This window comes from Salmo salar, chromosome 15 (assembly GCF_965601325.2).
Source record: "Salmo salar chromosome 15, fSalSal1, whole genome shotgun sequence".
In the NCBI taxonomy this organism is placed as follows: Eukaryota; Metazoa; Chordata; class Actinopteri; order Salmoniformes; family Salmonidae; genus Salmo; species Salmo salar.
This window is the reverse complement of record NC_138305.1, coordinates 3078901-3098725: the sequence shown is the minus strand read 5'-3', so window position 1 is coordinate 3098725 and position 19825 is coordinate 3078901. Positions and strand designations below refer to the sequence as shown.

Here is a 19825-nt window from a genome sequence, read left to right as displayed (position 1 = left end):
GCTTAAATGCAGTAGTTGGGAACTCATCACTACATAAATGAGAGAAGATTCAACACTGCTGTTAATCATATTCAGTCAATGATTGGTGGGTATGAAGACCATAACAATAACATTGTTAGAGGTTACTTCCTGTAGCGTTTCACCAACCAATAGTAAGTGGTCACGGGGAAGTGGTGAGGGGTAATATGTCAGGAAGGATAAGATTAAATGTCTTGGGTGTACATTTGTCCAGGACATCAGGATTTCAAATGTGGGTCAAGGCACCATGAAAACCTTTTCTGTTCCTGGGACAGAGCATTAATGCATCACAAACAAACGTGAGAAAATAACTTTAAAATAATGTTGCATCATGATACAAGTTAATCTACAGGGTTAATCTGATAAGCATGTGTACCTGCACGTATTCATGGGTAATAACTGGAGGTAAATATTGTCTTACTATTTGGCAAAAACTGACCATTTGTTGCACTATTTTGCCCAATGCGACATAACAGTTTATTAACGCTTTATAATGCATTTACAAATGATTAAATAACTTAATAACGTAATTATAAACCATTTATAAACCCTTTATAAATGGTACCTTATTGTAAAGTGTTACCAATTGAACTACTGTTGGCTATTTAATATAGGCTCAAAACTTTAAATGAATCCAAACACACCAAGACAGTCGTGAAGAGGGCACGACAACGCCTATTCCCCCTTAGAAGAGTGAAAAGATTTGGCATGGGTCCCCAGATCCTCAAAAAGTTCTACAGCTGCACCATCGAGAGCATCCTGACTGGTTGCATCACCGCCAAATATGGCAACTGACCGTAAGGCACTACAGAGGGTAGTGCGTACGGCCCAGTACATCACTGGGGCCAAGCTTCCTGACATCCAGGACCTATATATACACTAGGCGGTGTCAGAGGAAGGCCCAAAAAAATGTCAAAGACTACAGTCACCCAAGTCATAGGTAGGCCGTCATTGTAAATAAGAATTTGTTCTTAACTGACTTGCCTAGTCAAATAAAGGGTAAATGTAAAAAAAATAAAAAAATTAAAAAGTATAGACTTCTCTCTGCTACCGCACGGCAAGCGGTACCGCAGCGCCAAGTCTAGGACCTAAAGGCTCCTTAACAGCTTCTACCCAGAAGCCATAAAACTGCTGAACAATTAATCAAATGGCCACCCAAACTATTTACATTGATCCACCAAGTATAAACTCTGGGGTATGAAGACATGTTCTGTCACGCCCTGATCTGTTTCACCTGATCTTGTGATTGTCTCCACCTCCTCCAGGTGTCGCTTATTTTCCCCAGTGTATTTATCCCTGTGTTTCCTGTCTCTCTGTGCCAGTTCGTCTTGTATGTTTTCAAGTCAACCTGCGTGTTTTCCCGTGCTCCTGTTTTCTATTCTCTTTTTCTAGTCTTCCCGGTTTTGACCCTTGCCTGTTTTTTCTGGACTCTGTACCCGCCTGCCTGACCCTTCTGCCTGCCCTGACATCGAGCCTGTCTGCCACTGTACCTCTTGGACTCAGAATCTGGTTTTGACCTTTTTCCTGTCCACGACCATTCTCTTGCCTACTCCTTTTGGATATAAATGGACACCTAAGACTCTAACCATCTGCCTCCTGTGTCTGCATCTGGGTCTCGCACTGTGTTGTTATGTTTGCTGTTTCTTTTCATGTTCTACTTTGTTCTAGCACTTTGAAAAGGTAAAGTAGGTAATCCCTTTTTAGATAAAAAATCTTAAGGCAGCAAAATGTGAAGACTGTGCAAGAGGTGTGCAGACTTAAACTAGGCACTGTACCTACAAACCTAAGCTTAACAATTCCAATCATTTGACCAGTGTATCCTGTTTCCTTTGTTCTGTATTTTATCGTGGTTTATTATCTAGGCCCAACAGGCTATGGGTATTTTTACATGGCATTTTATCTTTAAATACCCATTTATTTCTGAATGAATGTATGACCTACATCTTCTGTATACTGTCTTTCTGATAGGAACAACTGAAATCCTAAACAGAAGTCACATAATCCATTAAATTAAATCAAATTTTATTAGTCACATGCGCCGAATACAACAGGTGTTTCTGCATAAATTGGTCATAAAATGTTATCTGATCTTCATATAAGTCACAACAATAGACAAACACAGTCTGATTAAACTATTAACACACAAACAATTATAATTTTTCTCGTCTTTATTGAACACACCGTGTACACATTTACAGTGCAGGGTGAAAAAAGAATGTGAACCCTTGGATTTAATAACTGGTTGACCCTCCTTTGGCTTCAATAACCTCAACCAAACGTTTTCTGTGGTTGCGGATCAGACCTGCATAACGGTCAGGAGGAATTTTGGACCATTCCTCTTCACAAAACTGTTTCAGTGCAGCAATATTCTTGGAATGTCTGTGAACTGCTCGCTTGAGGTCATGCCACAGCATCTCAATCGGGTTGAGGTCAGGACTCTAACTGGGCATATTTTCTTCTGTTGAAGCCATTCTGTTGTTGATTTACTTCTGTGTTTTGGGTCATTGTCCTGTTGCATCACCCAACTTCTGTTGAGCTTCAATTGGTGGACAGAAAACCTAACATTCTCCAGCAAAATATCTTGATAAACTTGGGAGTTCATTTTTCCGTCGATGATAGCAAGCTGTCGAGGCCCTGAGGCAGCAAAGCAGCCCCAAACCATGATGCTCCCTCAACCATATTTTACAGTTGGGATGAGGTTTTGATGTTGGTGTGCTGTGCCTTTTTTTCTCCACACATAGTGTTGTGTGTTCCTTCCAAACAACTGTAGTTTCATCTGTCCACAGAATATTTTGCCAGTAGCGCTGTGGAACATCCAGGTGCACTTTTGCAAACTTCAGACGTACAGCAATATTTTTTTTGGACAGCAGTGGCTTCTTCCGTGGTGTCCTGCCATGAACACCATTCTTGTTTAGTGTTTTACGTATCGTAGACTCGTCAACAGAGATTCTAGCATGTTCCAGAGATTTCTGGAGCTGTGCAGCCGTCTTCATCGACCTGGCCAAGGCTTTCAACTCTGTCAATCACCGCATTCTTATCGGCAGACTCAATAGCCTTGGTTTCTCAAATGACTGCCTCGCCTGGTTCACCAACTTCTTCTTAGATAGAGTTTGGTCTGTCAAATCGGAGGGCCTGTTGTCCGGACCTCTGACAGTCTCTATGGGGGTGCCACAGGGTTAAATTCTCGGGCCGACTCTTTTCTCTGTATATATCAATGATGGTTTTAAAAAATAAAATAAAAAACTTTATTTAACCAGGTAAGCTAGTTGAGAACAAGTTCTCATTTACAACTGCGACCTGGCCAAGATAAAGCAAAGCAGTGTGACACAAACAACAACACAGAGTTACACATGGAATAAACAAGCGTACAGTCAATAACACAATAGAAAAAAACTCTTGCTGCTGGTGATTCTCTGATCCACCTCTACGCAGACGACACCATTCTGTATACTTCTGGCCCTTCTTTGGACACTGTGTTACAAACCTCCAGAAAAGCTTCATTGCCATACAACACTCCTTCCATGGCCTCCAACTGCTCTTAAATGCTAGTGAAACTGGCTTCAGGTCATCTATAAGTCTTTGCTAGGTAAAGCCCCACCTTATCTCAACTCACTGGTCACCATAGCAGCACCCACCCGTAGCACGCGCTCCAGCAGGTATAATTCTCTGGTCATCCCCAAAGCCAACACCTCCTTTGGCCGCCTTTCCTTCCAGTTCTCTGCTGCCAATGACTGGAACAAATTGCAAAAGTCACTGAAGCTGAAGACTTACATCTCCCTCACTAACTATAAGCATCAGCTGTCAGAGCAGCTTACCGATCACTGCACCTGTACACAGCCCATCTGTAAATAGCCCACCCAACTACCTCATCCCCATATTGTTATTTTTTATGCTCTTTTGCACCCCAGTATCTCTACTTGCACATCATCATCTGCACATCTATCACTCCAGTATTAATGCTAAATTGTAATTATTTTGCCACTATGGCCTATTTATTGCCTTTCTACATTTGCACACACTGGACATAAATATTTATATTGTGTTATTGACTGTACGTTTGTTTATCCCATGTGTAACTTTGTGTTGTTGTTTTTCTCACACTGCTTTGTTTTATCTTGGCCAGGTCGCAGTTGTAAATGAGAACTTGTTCTCAACTGGCCTACCTGATTAAATAAAGGTGAAATAAAAAAATAAAAAAATAAGAAAATTCGTAGGGAGAGTAGCAACAGTGCTGAACTTTTTCCATTTATAGACAATTTGTCTTACTGTGGACTGATGAACATCAAGGCTTTTAGAGATACTTTTGTAACCCTTTCCAGCTTAATGCAAGTCAACAATTCTTAATCTTAGGTCTTCTGAGATCTCTTTTGTTCGAGGCATGGTTCACATCAGGCAATGCTTGTTCTGAATAGCAAACTCAAATTTTGCGAGTGTTTTTTATAGGGCAAGGCAGCTCTAACCAACATCTCCAATCTCGTCTCAGGTTAGCTGACTCCTGATTCCAATTAGCTTTTGGAAAAGTCTTTAGCCTAGGGGTTCACATACTTTTTCCAACCTACACTGTGAATGTTTAAATGATATATTCAATATAGACAAGAAAAATACAATTATTTGTGTGTTATTAGTTTAAGCACACTATGTTTGTCTATTGTTGTGATTTAGATCAAGATCAGATCAAATTTAATGACCAATTTATGCAGGAATCCAGGTAATTCCAAAGGGTTCACATACTTTTTCTTACCACTGTACGTATTTATCCCTTACAATGCAAAGATTGAATATTGGTTGTAACAAGAGTGGCCTAATATTTACAAGTAAGACCACAAGAGGCTTGAGCAAATGTTTGGTCACAGCAAGTGAAAACATGGAATTTAGCCAAAAGATATGTGAGAATAGGGTCATATAATCTGAAAAGAACATAACGAAATTCTACACAAAACCACAGCGGCATGTCAAGACATACTTCATCCTTCACAAGACAGACTATTGTCTATCGGTAAGATATCCACATATTTACAGAGTATTAATTCCTTGAGCAAATGTTTGGTCACAGAGAGTGAAAACGCACACATGGCATTGAACAAATTTCCACCCCAACCTTGGTGGAGACGAAACAGTGAGACGAAACAGTGAAGATGGTCATTATTCACATCCAGCTCTCCTGTAACAACTTTAAGTTTTCACTCTGTCTGTGTCTTTTCACTTGGTAATGGTGTGAATACCCCAAAGAGTTTGAACTAGTCCATTCAGGATTTAGTCCATTCACTCTCCTATGGAGAAATTCCATTCAAATTGAAGTACAGGAATTGACCCCAACTCTGGCTGACAGACCTGTGGTTTGAAAACAAGAGGGTGTACTAGCAGTGAAACATGAGCCACATCAGCCCACATGATTTAAATAGGGGAGTTGGAACATGTTAAATTAAGAACTCAATTTAAACGCAATTCATTATTTACATTTCACTCCACTTATTTTCATCTCACACCACACTATTATGAGACCCACAGGACCAGGACCAGGATCTATTATCAGACCTGTAGGACCAGGATCAGGATCTATTATGAGACCTGCAGGACCAGGATCAGGACCAGGATCAGGATCTATTATGAGACCCGCAGGACCAGGATCAGGATCTATTATGAGACCCGCAGGACCAGGATCAGGATCTATTATGAGACCCGCAGGACCAGGATCAGGATCTATTATGAGACCCACAGGACCAGGATCAGGATCTATTATGAGACCCACAGGACCAGGACCAGGATCAGGATCTATTATGAGACCCACAGGACCAGAATCAGGATCTATTATGAGACCCGCAGGACCAGGATCAGGATCTATTATGAGCCCCCGCAGGACCAGGATCAGGATCTATTATGAGACCCGCAGGACCAGGATCAGGATCTATTATGAGACCCGCAGGACCAGGATCAGGATCTATTATGAGACCTGCAGGACCAGGATCAGGATCTATTATGAGACCTGCAGGACCAGGATCAGGATCTATTATGAGACCCACAGGACCAGGATCAGGATCTATTATGAGACCCACAGGGCCAGGATCTATTATGAGACCCGCAGGACCAGGATCTATTATGAGACCCGCAGGACCAGGATCAGGATCTATTATGAGACCTGCAGGACCAGGATCAGGATCTATTATGAGACCCACAGGACCAGGATCAGGATCTATTATGAGACCTGCAGGACCAGGATCAGGACCAGGATCAGGATCTATTATGAGACCCACAGGACCAGGACCAGGATCTATTATGAGACCCGCAGGACCAGGACCAGGACCAGGATCTATTATGAGACCTGTAGGACCAGGATCAGGATCTATTATGAGACCCGCAGGACCAGGATCTATTATGAGACCCACAGGACCAGGATCAGGATCTATTATGAGACCCGCAGGACCAGGACCAGGATCTATTATGAGACCTGTAGGACCAGGATCAGGATGTATTATGAGACCCACAGGACCAGGATCTATTATGAGACCCACAGGACCAGGATCTATTATGAGACCCACAGGACCAGGATATATTATGAGACCCACAGGACCAGAATCTATTATGAGACCCACACGACCAGGATCTATTATGAGACCCACAGGACCAAGATATATTATGAGACCCACAGGACCAGGATCTATTATGAGACCCACAGGACCAGGATCTATTATGAGACCCACAGGACCAGGGTATATTATGAGACCCACAGGACCAGGATATATTATGAGACCCACAGGACCAGGATCTATTATGAGACCCACAGGACCAGGATCTATTATGAGACCCACAGGACCAGGATATATCATGAGACCCACAGGACCAGGATCAGGATCTATTATGAGACCCGCAGGACCAGGACCAGGATCTATTATGAGACCTGTAGGACCAGGATCAGGATGTATTATGAGACCCACAGGACCAGGATCTATTATGAGACCCACAGGACCAGGATCTATTATGAGACCCACAGGACCAGGATATATTATGAGACCCACAGGACCAGAATCTATTATGAGACCCACACGACCAGGATCTATTATGAGACCCACAGGACCAAGATATATTATGAGACCCACAGGACCAGGATCTATTATGAGACCCACAGGACCAGGATATATTATGAGACCCACAGGACCAGGATATATTATGAGACCCACAGGACCAGGATCTATTATGAGACCCACAGGACCAGGATCTATTATGAGACCCACAGGACCAGGATCTATTATGAGACCCACAGGACCAGGATATATCATGAGACCCACAGGACCAGGATCTATTATGAGACCCACAGGACCAGGATCTATTATGAGACCCACAGGACCAGGATATATTATGAGACCCACAGGACCAGGATCTATTATGAGACCCACAGGACCAGGATATATTATGAGACCCACAGGACCAGGATCTATTATGAGACCCACAGGACCAGGATCTATTATGAGACCCACAGGACCAGGATATATCATGAGACCCACAGGACCAGGATCTATTATGAGACCCACAGGACCAGGATCTATCATGAGACCCACAGGACCAGGATCTATTATGAGACCCACAGGACCAGGATCTATTATGAGACCCACAGGACCAGGATCTATTATGAGACCCACAGGACCAGGATCTATTATGAGACCCACAGGACCAGGATATATTATGAGACCCACAGGACCAGGATCTATTATGAGACCCACAGGACCAGGATCTATTATGAGACCCACAGGACCAGGATATATCATGAGACCCACAGGACCAGGATCTATTATGAGACCCACAGGACCAGGATCTATTATGAGACCCACAGGACCAGGATCTATTATGAGACCCACAGGACCAGGATCTATTATGAGACCCACAGGACCAGGATCTATTATGAGACCCACAGGACCAGGATCTATTATGAGACCCACAGGACCAGGATATATCATGAGACCCACAGGACCAGGATCTATTATGAGACCCACAGGACCAGGATCTATTATGAGACCCACAGGACCAGGATATATTATGAGACCCACAGGACCAGGATATATTATGAGACCCACAGGACCAGGATCTATTATGAGACCCACAGGGCCAGGATCTATTATGAGACCCACAGGGCCAGGATATATTATGAGACCCACAGGACCAGGATATATCATGAGACCCACAGGACCAGGATCTATTATGAGACCCACAGGACCAGGATCTATTATGAGACCCACAGGACCAGGATCTATTATGAGACCCACAGGACCAGGATATATTATGAGACCCACAGGACCAGGATATATCATGAGACCCACAGGACCAGGATCTATTATGAGACCCACAGGACCAGGATATATCATGAGACCCACAGGACCAGGATCTATTATGAGACCCACAGGACCAGGATATATCATGAGACCCACAGGACCAGGATATATCATGAGACCCACAGGACCAGGATCTATTATGAGACCCACAGGACCAGGATATATCATGAGACCCACAGGACCAGGATCTATTATGAGACCCACAGGACCAGGATATATTATGAGACCCACAGGACCAGGATCTATTATGAGACCCACAGGACCAGGATCTATTATGAGACCCACAGGACCAGGATCTATTATGAGACCCACAGGACCAGGATCTATTATGAGACCCACAGGACCAGGATCTATTATGAGACCCACAGGACCAGGATCTATTATGAGACCCACAGGACCAGGATATATCATGAGACCCACAGGACCAGGATCTATTATGAGACCCACAGGACCAGGATCTATTATGAGACCCACAGGACCAGGATCTATTCTAGCATGTATTTTCTCCTGACTCCTGTAATATGACAGCTGACTCAGCTACAGTGCTTTTCCAGGAAAAAGTGTGTCAAGGCTGGTCATGGGCAGGGTAACAGGGGCAATGGGCATACATACCTCAGATGCCACGCACACCACGCATACTAGTACACAGTGCCCTGCTGCCAGTTACTCACATAACAGTCAAGATGGGTATTGGGTACCTGCATTGACACTGCAGCAGACCTGGGTTCACATACTATTTCAGGTATTTCAATTGTTTTTCAATACATTTCAAAATAAGTATTCAGATTAGGGTTAAAAAACTACTGGTAATTTATCAAAGTTACAGGAATCTTCAGTAATACTGGTAATTAACAGAAAATCTAGGACAATCTCTTGTAACTTTGGTAATTTATACTTCAATAACTCTTAAAAAATGTTTTCATATATGATATTCATTTTTCATATCTGTCCATATTATCCATGAGTTTCCAGTAGATTTGGAACAATGGAAAGAAGAAAAAAAATTACCTCTGCAACTTATCCAACTATTGACTTTTTTTCACAACTGTCACCAGTTTGACGCCAAAACATTGATAACAAATATTGACGCCAAAACATTGATAACAAATACATACTGACATAATAAAACAAATAAAAGTGTTTAAAAAATGTTGAAGCCTATTTCATGCTGAAACCCTAATATTAAACATCAGTTAATGGTTTATATTTAGGATATAGTTTTACAGATTTCTCATTTAAAAAAAATCGAAATCACCTTATTTGATTATTTCATATATTTAACATGTGATAAGGCCAGAGAGAATTACAGACGCCTGGACTACAGGAAAAGGAGGGCCGAACACGCCCCCATTCACATCGATGGGGCTGAAGTGGAGCGGGTCGAGACCTATTCCCCCTCGGGAGACTGAAAAGATTTGGCACATCCTCAAAAAGTTCTACAGTTGCACCATCACCGTCTGGTATGGCAATTGTTCGCCATCAGACCGTAAGGCGCTACAGAGGGTAGTGCGTACGGCCCAATACAACGCTGGGCCAAGCTTCCTGCCATCCAGGACCTCTATACTAGGCGGTGTCAGAGGAAGGCCCAATAAATTGTCAAAGACTCCAGCCACCCAAGTTATAGACTGTTCTCTCTGCTACCGCATGGCAAGCGGTACCCGGAGCGCCAAGTCTAGGTCCAAAATGCTCCTTAACAGCTTCTACCCTCAAGCCATAAGACTGTTGAACAATTCATCAAATCAAACCCCAGCAGCATATAGCCTCGTTATTCTTATTTTATTGTGTTACTTTTTTGTGAACATTCTTTAGTTTATTTAGTAAATATTTTCTTAACTGTTATTTTCTTAAAACCGCATTGTTCGTTAAGGGCTTGTAAATAACCATTTAACGGTAAGGTTGTATTCGGTGTGTGACAAACACAATTTGATTTGTGATAATCTGAAATACCCAAAATGGCCACTAGATGTCTTGAAAGATACCAAAAATTCTGGGAGTTTACTGGTAAACTTTGAACATTTCCAGTAATAAACATTCCCTTTGCAACCTTAATTCAGATAGCCTTTATCTGAAAATATTCAAATACATTGACTCAATTAAAATCCCATGCACTTAATCCTGGTATTTCAAAATAGTATTTTTAAAAAGTGTTTGAAAATACTTTCAAATACAATTTGCTGGACTATTATTTTATTTTTATTTATTTTGTACAAATAACGATTGAAATACTCAAGAAGTACTTAACGTATTAAAATAATACATACTAAAATACATGAATAAATCAATCAAAAAGATATGTCCAAATGTTCAGAAATATCTTGCAGGTTAGTGGTAGAGCAGTAGATCATCATGATGTCGGTTAGAAATATCAATAAATCAGGTTCAATATCAGAATTTGGGAATCATCTCATCACTCTACAATCAGAGTGGGCCATTTATGTGATGATGGTGTTTACAACCAACAAGGTGCAGTTGACTGCAAATAGGAGCAGGTGCAACACAATTCAGACTTTAAAGTGGAAATCTGCAGTTGCAACATCCATTTTTGGACTTAGAAGTTAATTATATGTACCCATTGATTCTTGAAGAATATAACTTAGAAATGCCTCATGGGCTTAGTTCAACTGTCATACCAGAACCCAAAATAGAACATTGCTGAACTTCAATGTTTGTAAACAAAGTAAATGTAAACAAACACTGTACAGCCGGAAATCATTCATTTTGATACCATGGAAGATCAGTTCTTGTATCCATATGAATTTGAGAGTGGTTACATTTATTTCTGCGGCCCCAAACGTTAACTTTTTACCGAACCAGTGAAAGGGAAAACGCTTGGTTATTGTTTCAAATGTAGATCGCCGCTTTAAACAACAATAACCACTGTTCCATCTCAATAACTAAAATAACATTTATACATGCCACAAATGTTATTGATACCCTTGTGTACGGACACCTTAAAAACAATACTAGCAGTCCACCTTAAGAAAACAAGAGGGGCTCGCTCAATTTTATTACGTGACGTGTCCGGATGCAGATTGGACGCTCCGCAGCATTATGTTAATGAGGGGCGGGCTGTGCAAAGTGCGTAGGTGACGTCATCTCCGAGTTCGCTGAGAGTGAAACAAACATGGCGACAGACTGGAGTGGATGGCAGGGGTATACGCTAACTTTAATCGTTTTACTATGGTGTACGGCGGGCACAGAAGCCGAGACGGGGTTCCAGGAGACCGGTAGCCCCACACAGGTCTTCGGCATGCGGCTGGAGAGGAGCGACAAGCCGGCCACTACCACCGACGACGGGGTGATCCAAGTAACAGAGGAGAGCAACATCTTCATGAGGTTCTACGGGCTGCAGATTCTTCCTGACACCTCGTCACAGATCAAGTTCATGGAACATGAACATGTTGATGTTACCAGCAGTAATGCTCATTTTAACAGGACTTGCGCCGAATATACCAAAGATATCGTTATTCGGGGTGGCATGAACGTGAGCCACCTCGGAACCTCTGGGGTGGTGAGTTTGAAAATCAAGCCGCTACGGAAGCGCGAGCTCAAGAAGGAGTATGGGCTCTGCGTCCGGGACAGTCAAGATGGCAAGTGGTACCTGTTGGGTGAGGATGACGGCAGGCTGCGAGTGGTTGAGGAAAAGAAATCCATGCTTCCCATGTGGTTCCAGTGCATCCTTATCTGCGCTCTGTTGGTCCTGTCAGGTATGTTCAGCGGGCTCAACCTGGGACTCATGGCTTTGGATCCTATGGAGCTCCGGATAGTCCAGAACTGCGGTACCGAAAAGGAGAAGAGGTACGCAAGCAAGATCGAGCCAATTCGGAGAAAAGGGAACTATCTTTTATGTTCGTTACTCCTGGGTAATGTGCTAGTCAACACAACACTCACCATCCTCCTGGAGGACTTAATAGGGTCAGGTCTGGGAGCAGTGGTCGCCTCCACTATAGGTATTGTCATATTCGGGGAGATCGTTCCCCAGGCGCTGTGCTCTCGCCACGGACTGGCTGTAGGAGCCAACACCATCATGGTGACCAAGTTCTTCATGTTAGTGACCTTCCCCCTGTCATGGCCCATCAGTAAACTCCTGGACTGCATCCTGGGCCAGGAGATTGGCACCGTGTACAACAGGGAGAAGCTGGTGGAGATGCTGAGAGTAACGGAACCGTACAATGACCTGGTCAAAGAGGAACTCAACATGATCCAGGGCGCGCTTGAGCTCAGGACCAAAACCGTTGAAGATGTCATGACGCCGATCAGTAATTCCTTCATGATCCACAGCGATGCCGTGTTGGACTTTAACACCATGTCAGAGATCATGGAGAGCGGTTACACGCGCATACCAGTGTTTGAGGATGAGAGGTCCAACATTGTGGATATCTTGTTTGTCAAGGACCTGGCTTTCGTTGATCCGGATGACTGTACGACGCTGAAGACCATCACCAAGTTCTACAACCACCCGGTTCACTTCGTGTTCCATGACACCAAGCTGGATTCCATGTTAGAGGAGTTCAAGAAAGGTTTGTTTGGAGGCTGAATCTCAAATGGCACCCTATTCCCTTTATAGTGCATTACTTCTGCCTGGGGCTCACGTGGAGGGAAGGTGGTTTTGTTTACATTAATTTGTTTGTTTACCTGATCAGTAAACAAGTTATTTACCTAGTTTACTACCTTTTACCTAGTTTGTTTACCTTGTCAGGGACAGTAGTGGCTGTTGGGGGCTCTTCCAATGGAAGAGTGAGGTCAGGTGTTGGGGTCTAATAGGTGTGTGTGTGTGTGTGTGTGTGTGTGTGTGTGTGTGTGTGTGTGTGTGTGTGTGTGTGTGTGTGTGTGTGTGTGTGTGTGTGTGTGTGTGAGAGAGGGAGAAAAATAGAGACTTGTCACTTTTTATCAGACACACACATCCAAATATTTGGGCCCAGAAATGCATGTTTTCTCTCCATCAGTTTCAGTGAACTTTGTGAGAGATGTTATGGATTCTTTGTGGGCTTGTTTTACATTGTTATATGACATTGATCTGACCTTGAGTAGGCTGCATTCTATGAGCCGCTCGACTCTACCCTGTTCCTGGTTCACCCCATTGGATTCCATATCTCACACACTGTAGTGTACACACTTCTCATTCACCTAGCTTCTTTACACACACACACACACACACACACACACACACACACACACACACACACACACGCTCTCTCTCGCAGGGATGTGTTTTAATTAATCGCTCTCTCCCAGGGTTTTGTCTCAAGGTCAGACAACTAGACAGACAGACTGTAGATGGCTTCTTCAGCTCTCATTCGCTGCCAGGCAGACAGACAAACAAACGGTCACACTGTATGTGTTTCTCTCTACATATGAATGGAGGGGTATCTCTGATTCACTGATGTTATGTGATCTCTTCGTTATCAGTCATGTGGCTGGGATGACATTGTGTGTCTAGTTCTCTGTTTTCATTGATTTCAGAATTAGAACACCAGTAGCCTTGTAATTCTCATTCAGACCTCTCACTCAATCTCCAACAATGTAGGCCCATACAGACATAAACAAGGCAATCTGCATCCTACTACTGTCTGGTAGGCTGGCTAGGCTGCATTATCACAATAGGGCGGAGTAAAGTTGTAGTTAATGTCATTATAATTGTCAGTATAGCAGCACATAAGCTCATTCTCTAGAAGGTCTTCAGTGGTGGCTGGCAGGCAGGCAGGCAGGCAGGCAGGCAGGCAGGGCTACGGGACGACGAGGGAGATTTGGCTATGAAACATTGTTCCACCTAATCTCTTGGTTTACCCAGTACACCGTAGAGGGATAGTGGATACACATGACAAGGGTTGACACATTTACAACATGATCCCTCCACTGTGTTGTCTGGCTCTGCATCAGTCCGTTTCGTATCCATGGTGAGTTGGCGAAACACACGACTCCCGCATGGCATGTCGAGTTCCAGAGTTCCACTCCCTGCCATTTGGCATCGGTTGCCATGGTACCCAACACTGTCTGCCATTTGCTGTTGTCCTGAGTGCTTTGTCTGTACGATGCCCCACGCCTTGTCTCTGGTCCAGTCTAAAGGTGAATAGGGTTTAATGTGTTGTCACGGAGAGCAGAGACCAAGCTATTCCATTGTAAGGTAATATCCCACACAGAGTTGTGGTGGAAACCAGAGCTATAGGTGAGCTGGTAGATCAGTGGCCGTTCATGCCTTTCGAGATTAGGGAGGACCATTTTTTTAATGAGCATGGCCTTATTTCTATTACAGCATATTGGATGACTGTCATACATATTCTATTCACCCAGTTCAATGTAACATCGATAGGTTTAGGCTACTACATGATACTCTAATTGTCCCTATACCCACCATGATGTTGTTACAACGTAGCATATGAATGAAAGTTTATAACGTAGGTACACAGGTTGAGAGACAAGTTGGAGTAATCAAGGTGACAGATAGTGACACATGCAATACTGCCATGCACACTTGCCTGCAAGTTCTGGGGTGGAACCATTAGTCCAAACAGTTGAAAAAAAAAAAAAGTTTTCAGGTAGGTCTCTCCCTGTTTCCTTCTGTTTGCTTCTGTATACGACATGTTTTGCTTCAGCACCTGCTCACCCGCACACACAGTTCACTTTCATAGCAGCCACATACAGCGAAATCACTTTGCTCGTTGTAAAATTCCTTCTCGCATTTAACTGCTCTCCATCTCTCACCTATTTTCTTTGCTTGTGGACTTCAGTGCACAACACAACAGCTTACTGTGACCAGGCACAAAAACCTCTCCAAACCAAACCTTCATACCGTAAGCACTAACCACTACACAGGCTACGCTGTTGCCAACCTGTTAACGTTAGTCAACAAACTAACGCGCTAGTAAACCCACAATCCAAACCATGTGTACAATCACGCAGTACAGTGTACAGCTAGCAGTTACACCAGCGGGCCCCGGTGGCAAAAAATAAAACCGGAAGCTTACCTTGACTTGGAAGAGTTGCAGCGTTGGATAGCCTTAGCCAGCTAGCTAACATTCTCACATGTAATAGCCTTCATTTCTTAGAACAAGAATACACTGACGAGTTTCAGAAGAAAGGTCTTTGTTTCTGGCCATTTTGAGCCTGTAATCGAACCCATAAATGCTGATGCTCCAGATACTCAACTAGTCTAAAGAAGGCCAGTTTTATTGCCTCTTTAAATCAGCACAACAGTTTTAAGCTGTGCTAACATAATTGCAAAAGGGTTTTCTAATGATCAATTAGCTTTATAAAATGATAAACTTGGATTAGCTAACACAACATGCCGTTGGAACACAGGAGTGATGGTTGTTGATAATGGGCCTCTGTACGCCTATGTAGATATTCCATTAAAAATCAGCCGTTTCCAGCTACAATGTTAATGTTGTAAATGACTAATGTTTACACTGTATTTCTGATCAATTTTATGTTATTTTAATTGGACAAAAAATGTAGCTTTTCTTTAAAAAACAAGGACATTTCTAAGTGACCCCAAACTTTTGAACGGTAGTGTAAATAGCGTTCCTCTCTGTTTGAGTCAGATTATTGAATGGACTAGCAGCATTAGCTAAGTGCATTTAGAATAAATAAATACTCTCTCTGCTGCTGCTCCTTAATTTGAAGAAATTAATTTATTCAAAACAGTTGTCTTTCTCTCTCTTGAGTCAACTCCTCACCACACTTTATCCACGGCAGTGCTAGCTAGCTGTAGCTTATGCTTTCAGTACTAGATTCATTCTCTGATCCTTTTGATTGGGTGGACAAGATGTCAGTTCATACTGCAAGAGCTCTGATAGGTTGGAGGACGTCCTCCGGAAATCGTCATGATTTCTGTGTAAGTCTATGGAAGGGGGTGAGAACCATGAGCCTCCTAGGTTTTGTATTGAAGTCAATGTACCCAGAGGAGGACGGAAGCTAGCTGTCCTCTGGCTACACCATGGTGCTACCCTACAGAGTGTTGTTGAGGCTACTGTAGACCTTCATTGCAAAACACTGTGTTTTAATCAGTTGTTTGGTTCCCTGAATATATTTTTGTGTAGTTATTACTTTTAAATGTTTCACTATTTGTAATTTTGTAACATTCACTGAATAGGATGGTCCTCCCCTTCAGCTTTTAGCCGATTTAAAAAAATATATAAAAAAAATATGGAAATGTAAATTGTCCGGGAGAAGAAAAAATCTCATTGCAAAATAATGCTTTTTAGCCTATTCATTGATAGAAATACTAGTCGATGTAAGTACATTTGACTGGTCATGCTTATCAGTTTATAGGTTAATTTGCATAATTTAGTGGAATTAAATTGGCGAGTGTGTATAGTATATTCATTATGTAGCTTATTTATCACATTCATACAGACACAGAGCCTTTGAGTGGAACATCTGTCAAACAGCACGAGAGCTGCTGTTACAACATCTCAAACAGCAAATACATAGGCAACGGAAGGCAGGCTTCATCAGCGCATCACACAGCATAGGCAACGGAAGGCAGGCTTCATCAGCGCATCACACAGCATAGGTAACGGAAGGCAGGCTTCATCTGCGCATCACACAGCATAGGCAACGGAAGGCAGGCTTCATCTGCGCATCACACAGCATAGGCAACGGAAGGCAGGCTTCATCTGCGCATCACACAGCATAGGTAACGGAAGGCAGGCTTCATCAGCGCATCACACAGCATAGGCAACGGAAGGCAGGCTTCATCTGCGCATCACACAGCATAGGTAACGGAAGGCAGGCTTCATCAGCGCATCACACACCACATTGCGATGAACTGGAGGCAGTATGCATTTTGAGAACATATACTTAAATGTTTGAAACCTGAATGTTTTACTACATATTATGAGGCATGTCTTACCTTGCTTCAAAGTAGCCTAGCCAAAATCAGACCATAGAATTTCCTTCACAGACATCAACTTTCTTTCATTGTCCTGTAGCCAAAGGCACAATCCTAGTCACATTAGCAACCCATGCTAGTTGTTGCATATTAGATCCCCTGTCTTTCTAACTGTCTATATATTCATTTACATTTTCATTTGTCACATAAAACCGCTCGCATGTGTGGCGCGTGTTTTCCCACTAATTGCATTATGGAATGAACATTCGTGCGCAGGCTGGGCTACTGCTGCCTTGTGTGCATTGCTGCGTTTATAATCTGAAGAAATAATCATTTATCAACATTTTAAGATAAACGTTCTGATATGTTGCATCAGACTCATTGCTTTTGACATTTTGTTTTTAAATGTAGCCTAGGCTTATTGGTTGTCCCGGAGTCTGTTTGGAATAGGCTATTTCTTTCTACACCAGCTGACCAATAGAATAGGTAACCTTTTCTACTATGGGGGATAGTAGATCGACATAGGCTAGTGATTTTGATGTTCGTTACTCGTCTTGTTGGCTGAGGAAAAGTAAATGTGGACAGTTATTCTAACATTTTCAAAGTGCCCTTCAGAATTCGGTAAGGAGGACTGCACATCGTTGCTAATGCGTTGTTGATATGAATTACCATAATGTAAATGTGATTTCTGTCATTCTAAGTACCGTGGGTGGACGCCCTAATCCGGTTGCGCACCCATTGCATATTGGTCATGTAAATTTCTCAAATATCCGGCGCAACATTTTTCCTAACGGAAACCCTGCTCCATTGATGTAGATTGTCTGTAGACATTATATAAATCAATGAAAACACCTGGTCACTGTCCATAAAATTGTAGGGTGATATTACAGAGTTGAGGTGAAACCAGACCTTTAGGTGAACATGTAGGCTATGTACATTGTCTATGGCCCTTTGGCGAAAGGTAATACTGTACATGAACAGACTCAATGAAAACTTCTGGTCACTGTCCAGGCTAGTGGCTAGCTTCCAGTCCTGCTTTCTTGTAATGATAAGGGAAAAACAGGATTTTGCTCTTGAGGTGTGTTGGGGTGTAAGTTTGTGTGGGTGGAGACAAATGTGTGTGTGTGTGTGTGTGTGTGTGTGTGTGTGTGTGTGTGTGTGTGTGTATATAGAGTCAGTGCAAGAGAGTTAGTGTAAAAAGAAGATGCATGCAGGTAGTCCGGGTAGCCATTTGATGAACTATTTAGCAGCCTTGTTCAGCAGATTTATGTCTTGGGGGTAGGAGCTGTTCAGGCTCCTATTGGCACCGCTTGCTGTGCTGTATCAGAGAGGACAGTCTATGGTGTATGTGTGTGTGTGTGTGTTCCTGCTGTGAGTCACCCTGACGATCCTCCATGGTGTCTCATTGTTTCCTCATCAGAGAGAAGGATAATGCCAGCTGACCTTTTAATACCACCATGTGAAGCCCTTCTGTCATACCTTACTGAATCACTGGGAGATGGATAGAGGGAGTTATAGACAGACAGACAGACAGGCAGGCAGACAGATTGCCTATTGTTTATTAACTCTTTAGTAGGTTGACTGATAGAGAACACATTGTCATTTACAACAATGACCTGGGAAATGACCTGAGCTCATCAAATCAAATGTTATTGGTCGCATACATACATTTAGCTGATGTTATTGCGTGTGTGCATAGTGCCAACTGTAAAGTTTGGTGGTGGAGGAATAATGGCCCGGGGCTGTTTTTTCATGTTTTTTTTATTATAGTTGTCGGTTAAGAACAAATTCTTATTTTACAATGGTGGCCTACCCCGGCCAAACCCTCCCCTAACCCGGACGACACTGGGCCAATTGTGCACCGCCTTATGGGACTCCCGATCACAGCCGGCTGTGATACAGCCCGGGATCGAACCCAGGTCTGTAGTGACGCCTCTAGCGCTGCGATGCAGTGCCTTAGACCGCTGCGCCACACAGGGTGGTTGCGGCTAGGCCCCTTACTTCCAGTGAAGGGAAATCTTAACGCTACGTTATAAATGACATTCTAGACGATTCTGTGCTTCCAAATTTGTGGCAAAAGTTTGGGGAAGGCCCTTGCCTGTTTCAGAATGACAATACCCCCGTGCAAAAAGCGAGGTCCATACAGAAATGGTTAGTTGAGATCGGTGTGGAAAAACTTGACTGGCCTGCACAGAGCCCTGACCTTAACCCCATCGAACACCCTTTGGAATGAATTGGAACGCCGACTGCGAGCCAGGCCTAATCACACAACATCAGTGCCCGACCTCAAGAATGCTCTTGTGGCTCAATGGAGCAAGTCCCAGCAGCAATGTTCCAATATCTAGTGGAAAGCCTTCCCAGAAGAGTGGAGGCTGTTATAGCAGCAGAGGGGGGGTGGGACCACATAATTTGTGTGTGTGAGTGATAGGATTTATGGACAGTATGTGGATAGAATATGTACTATATCTGACTAATATGTAGGATAGTGTGTGTGTATGTATGTGTATATATATATATATTAGTTAGTTAGTTAGTTAGTTAGTTAGGCTAACCTGGCAGAGCATAACTAGTGTCATAAAATGTCATGGACAATGAAAAACTTTGGGCTCGGTCAACGTGAAGGAATGTTGTTGAATTGTCTGTGACGCACACA

At 43.0% G+C, this 19825-nt stretch overlaps 1 protein-coding gene across 2 annotated transcripts in view; it reads left to right on the top strand.

Annotated features, from left to right (window-relative positions):
• Positions 1-11429: 11429 nt before the first annotated feature.
• Positions 11430-19825, top strand: part of cnnm4b (cyclin and CBS domain divalent metal cation transport mediator 4b) — a 77586-nt gene continuing 69190 nt past the window's right edge. Inside the window, exon 1 of one of the 2 annotated variants that reach the window (XM_045695316.2) lies at positions 11430-12859. In XM_045695316.2, coding sequence (XP_045551272.1) covers positions 11464-12859 — 1396 coding nt within the window. In that variant the 5' untranslated portion in view covers positions 11430-11463. The remainder of the gene's footprint in view (positions 12860-19825) is intronic. The other variant, XM_045695317.2, reaches the window with a different exon arrangement.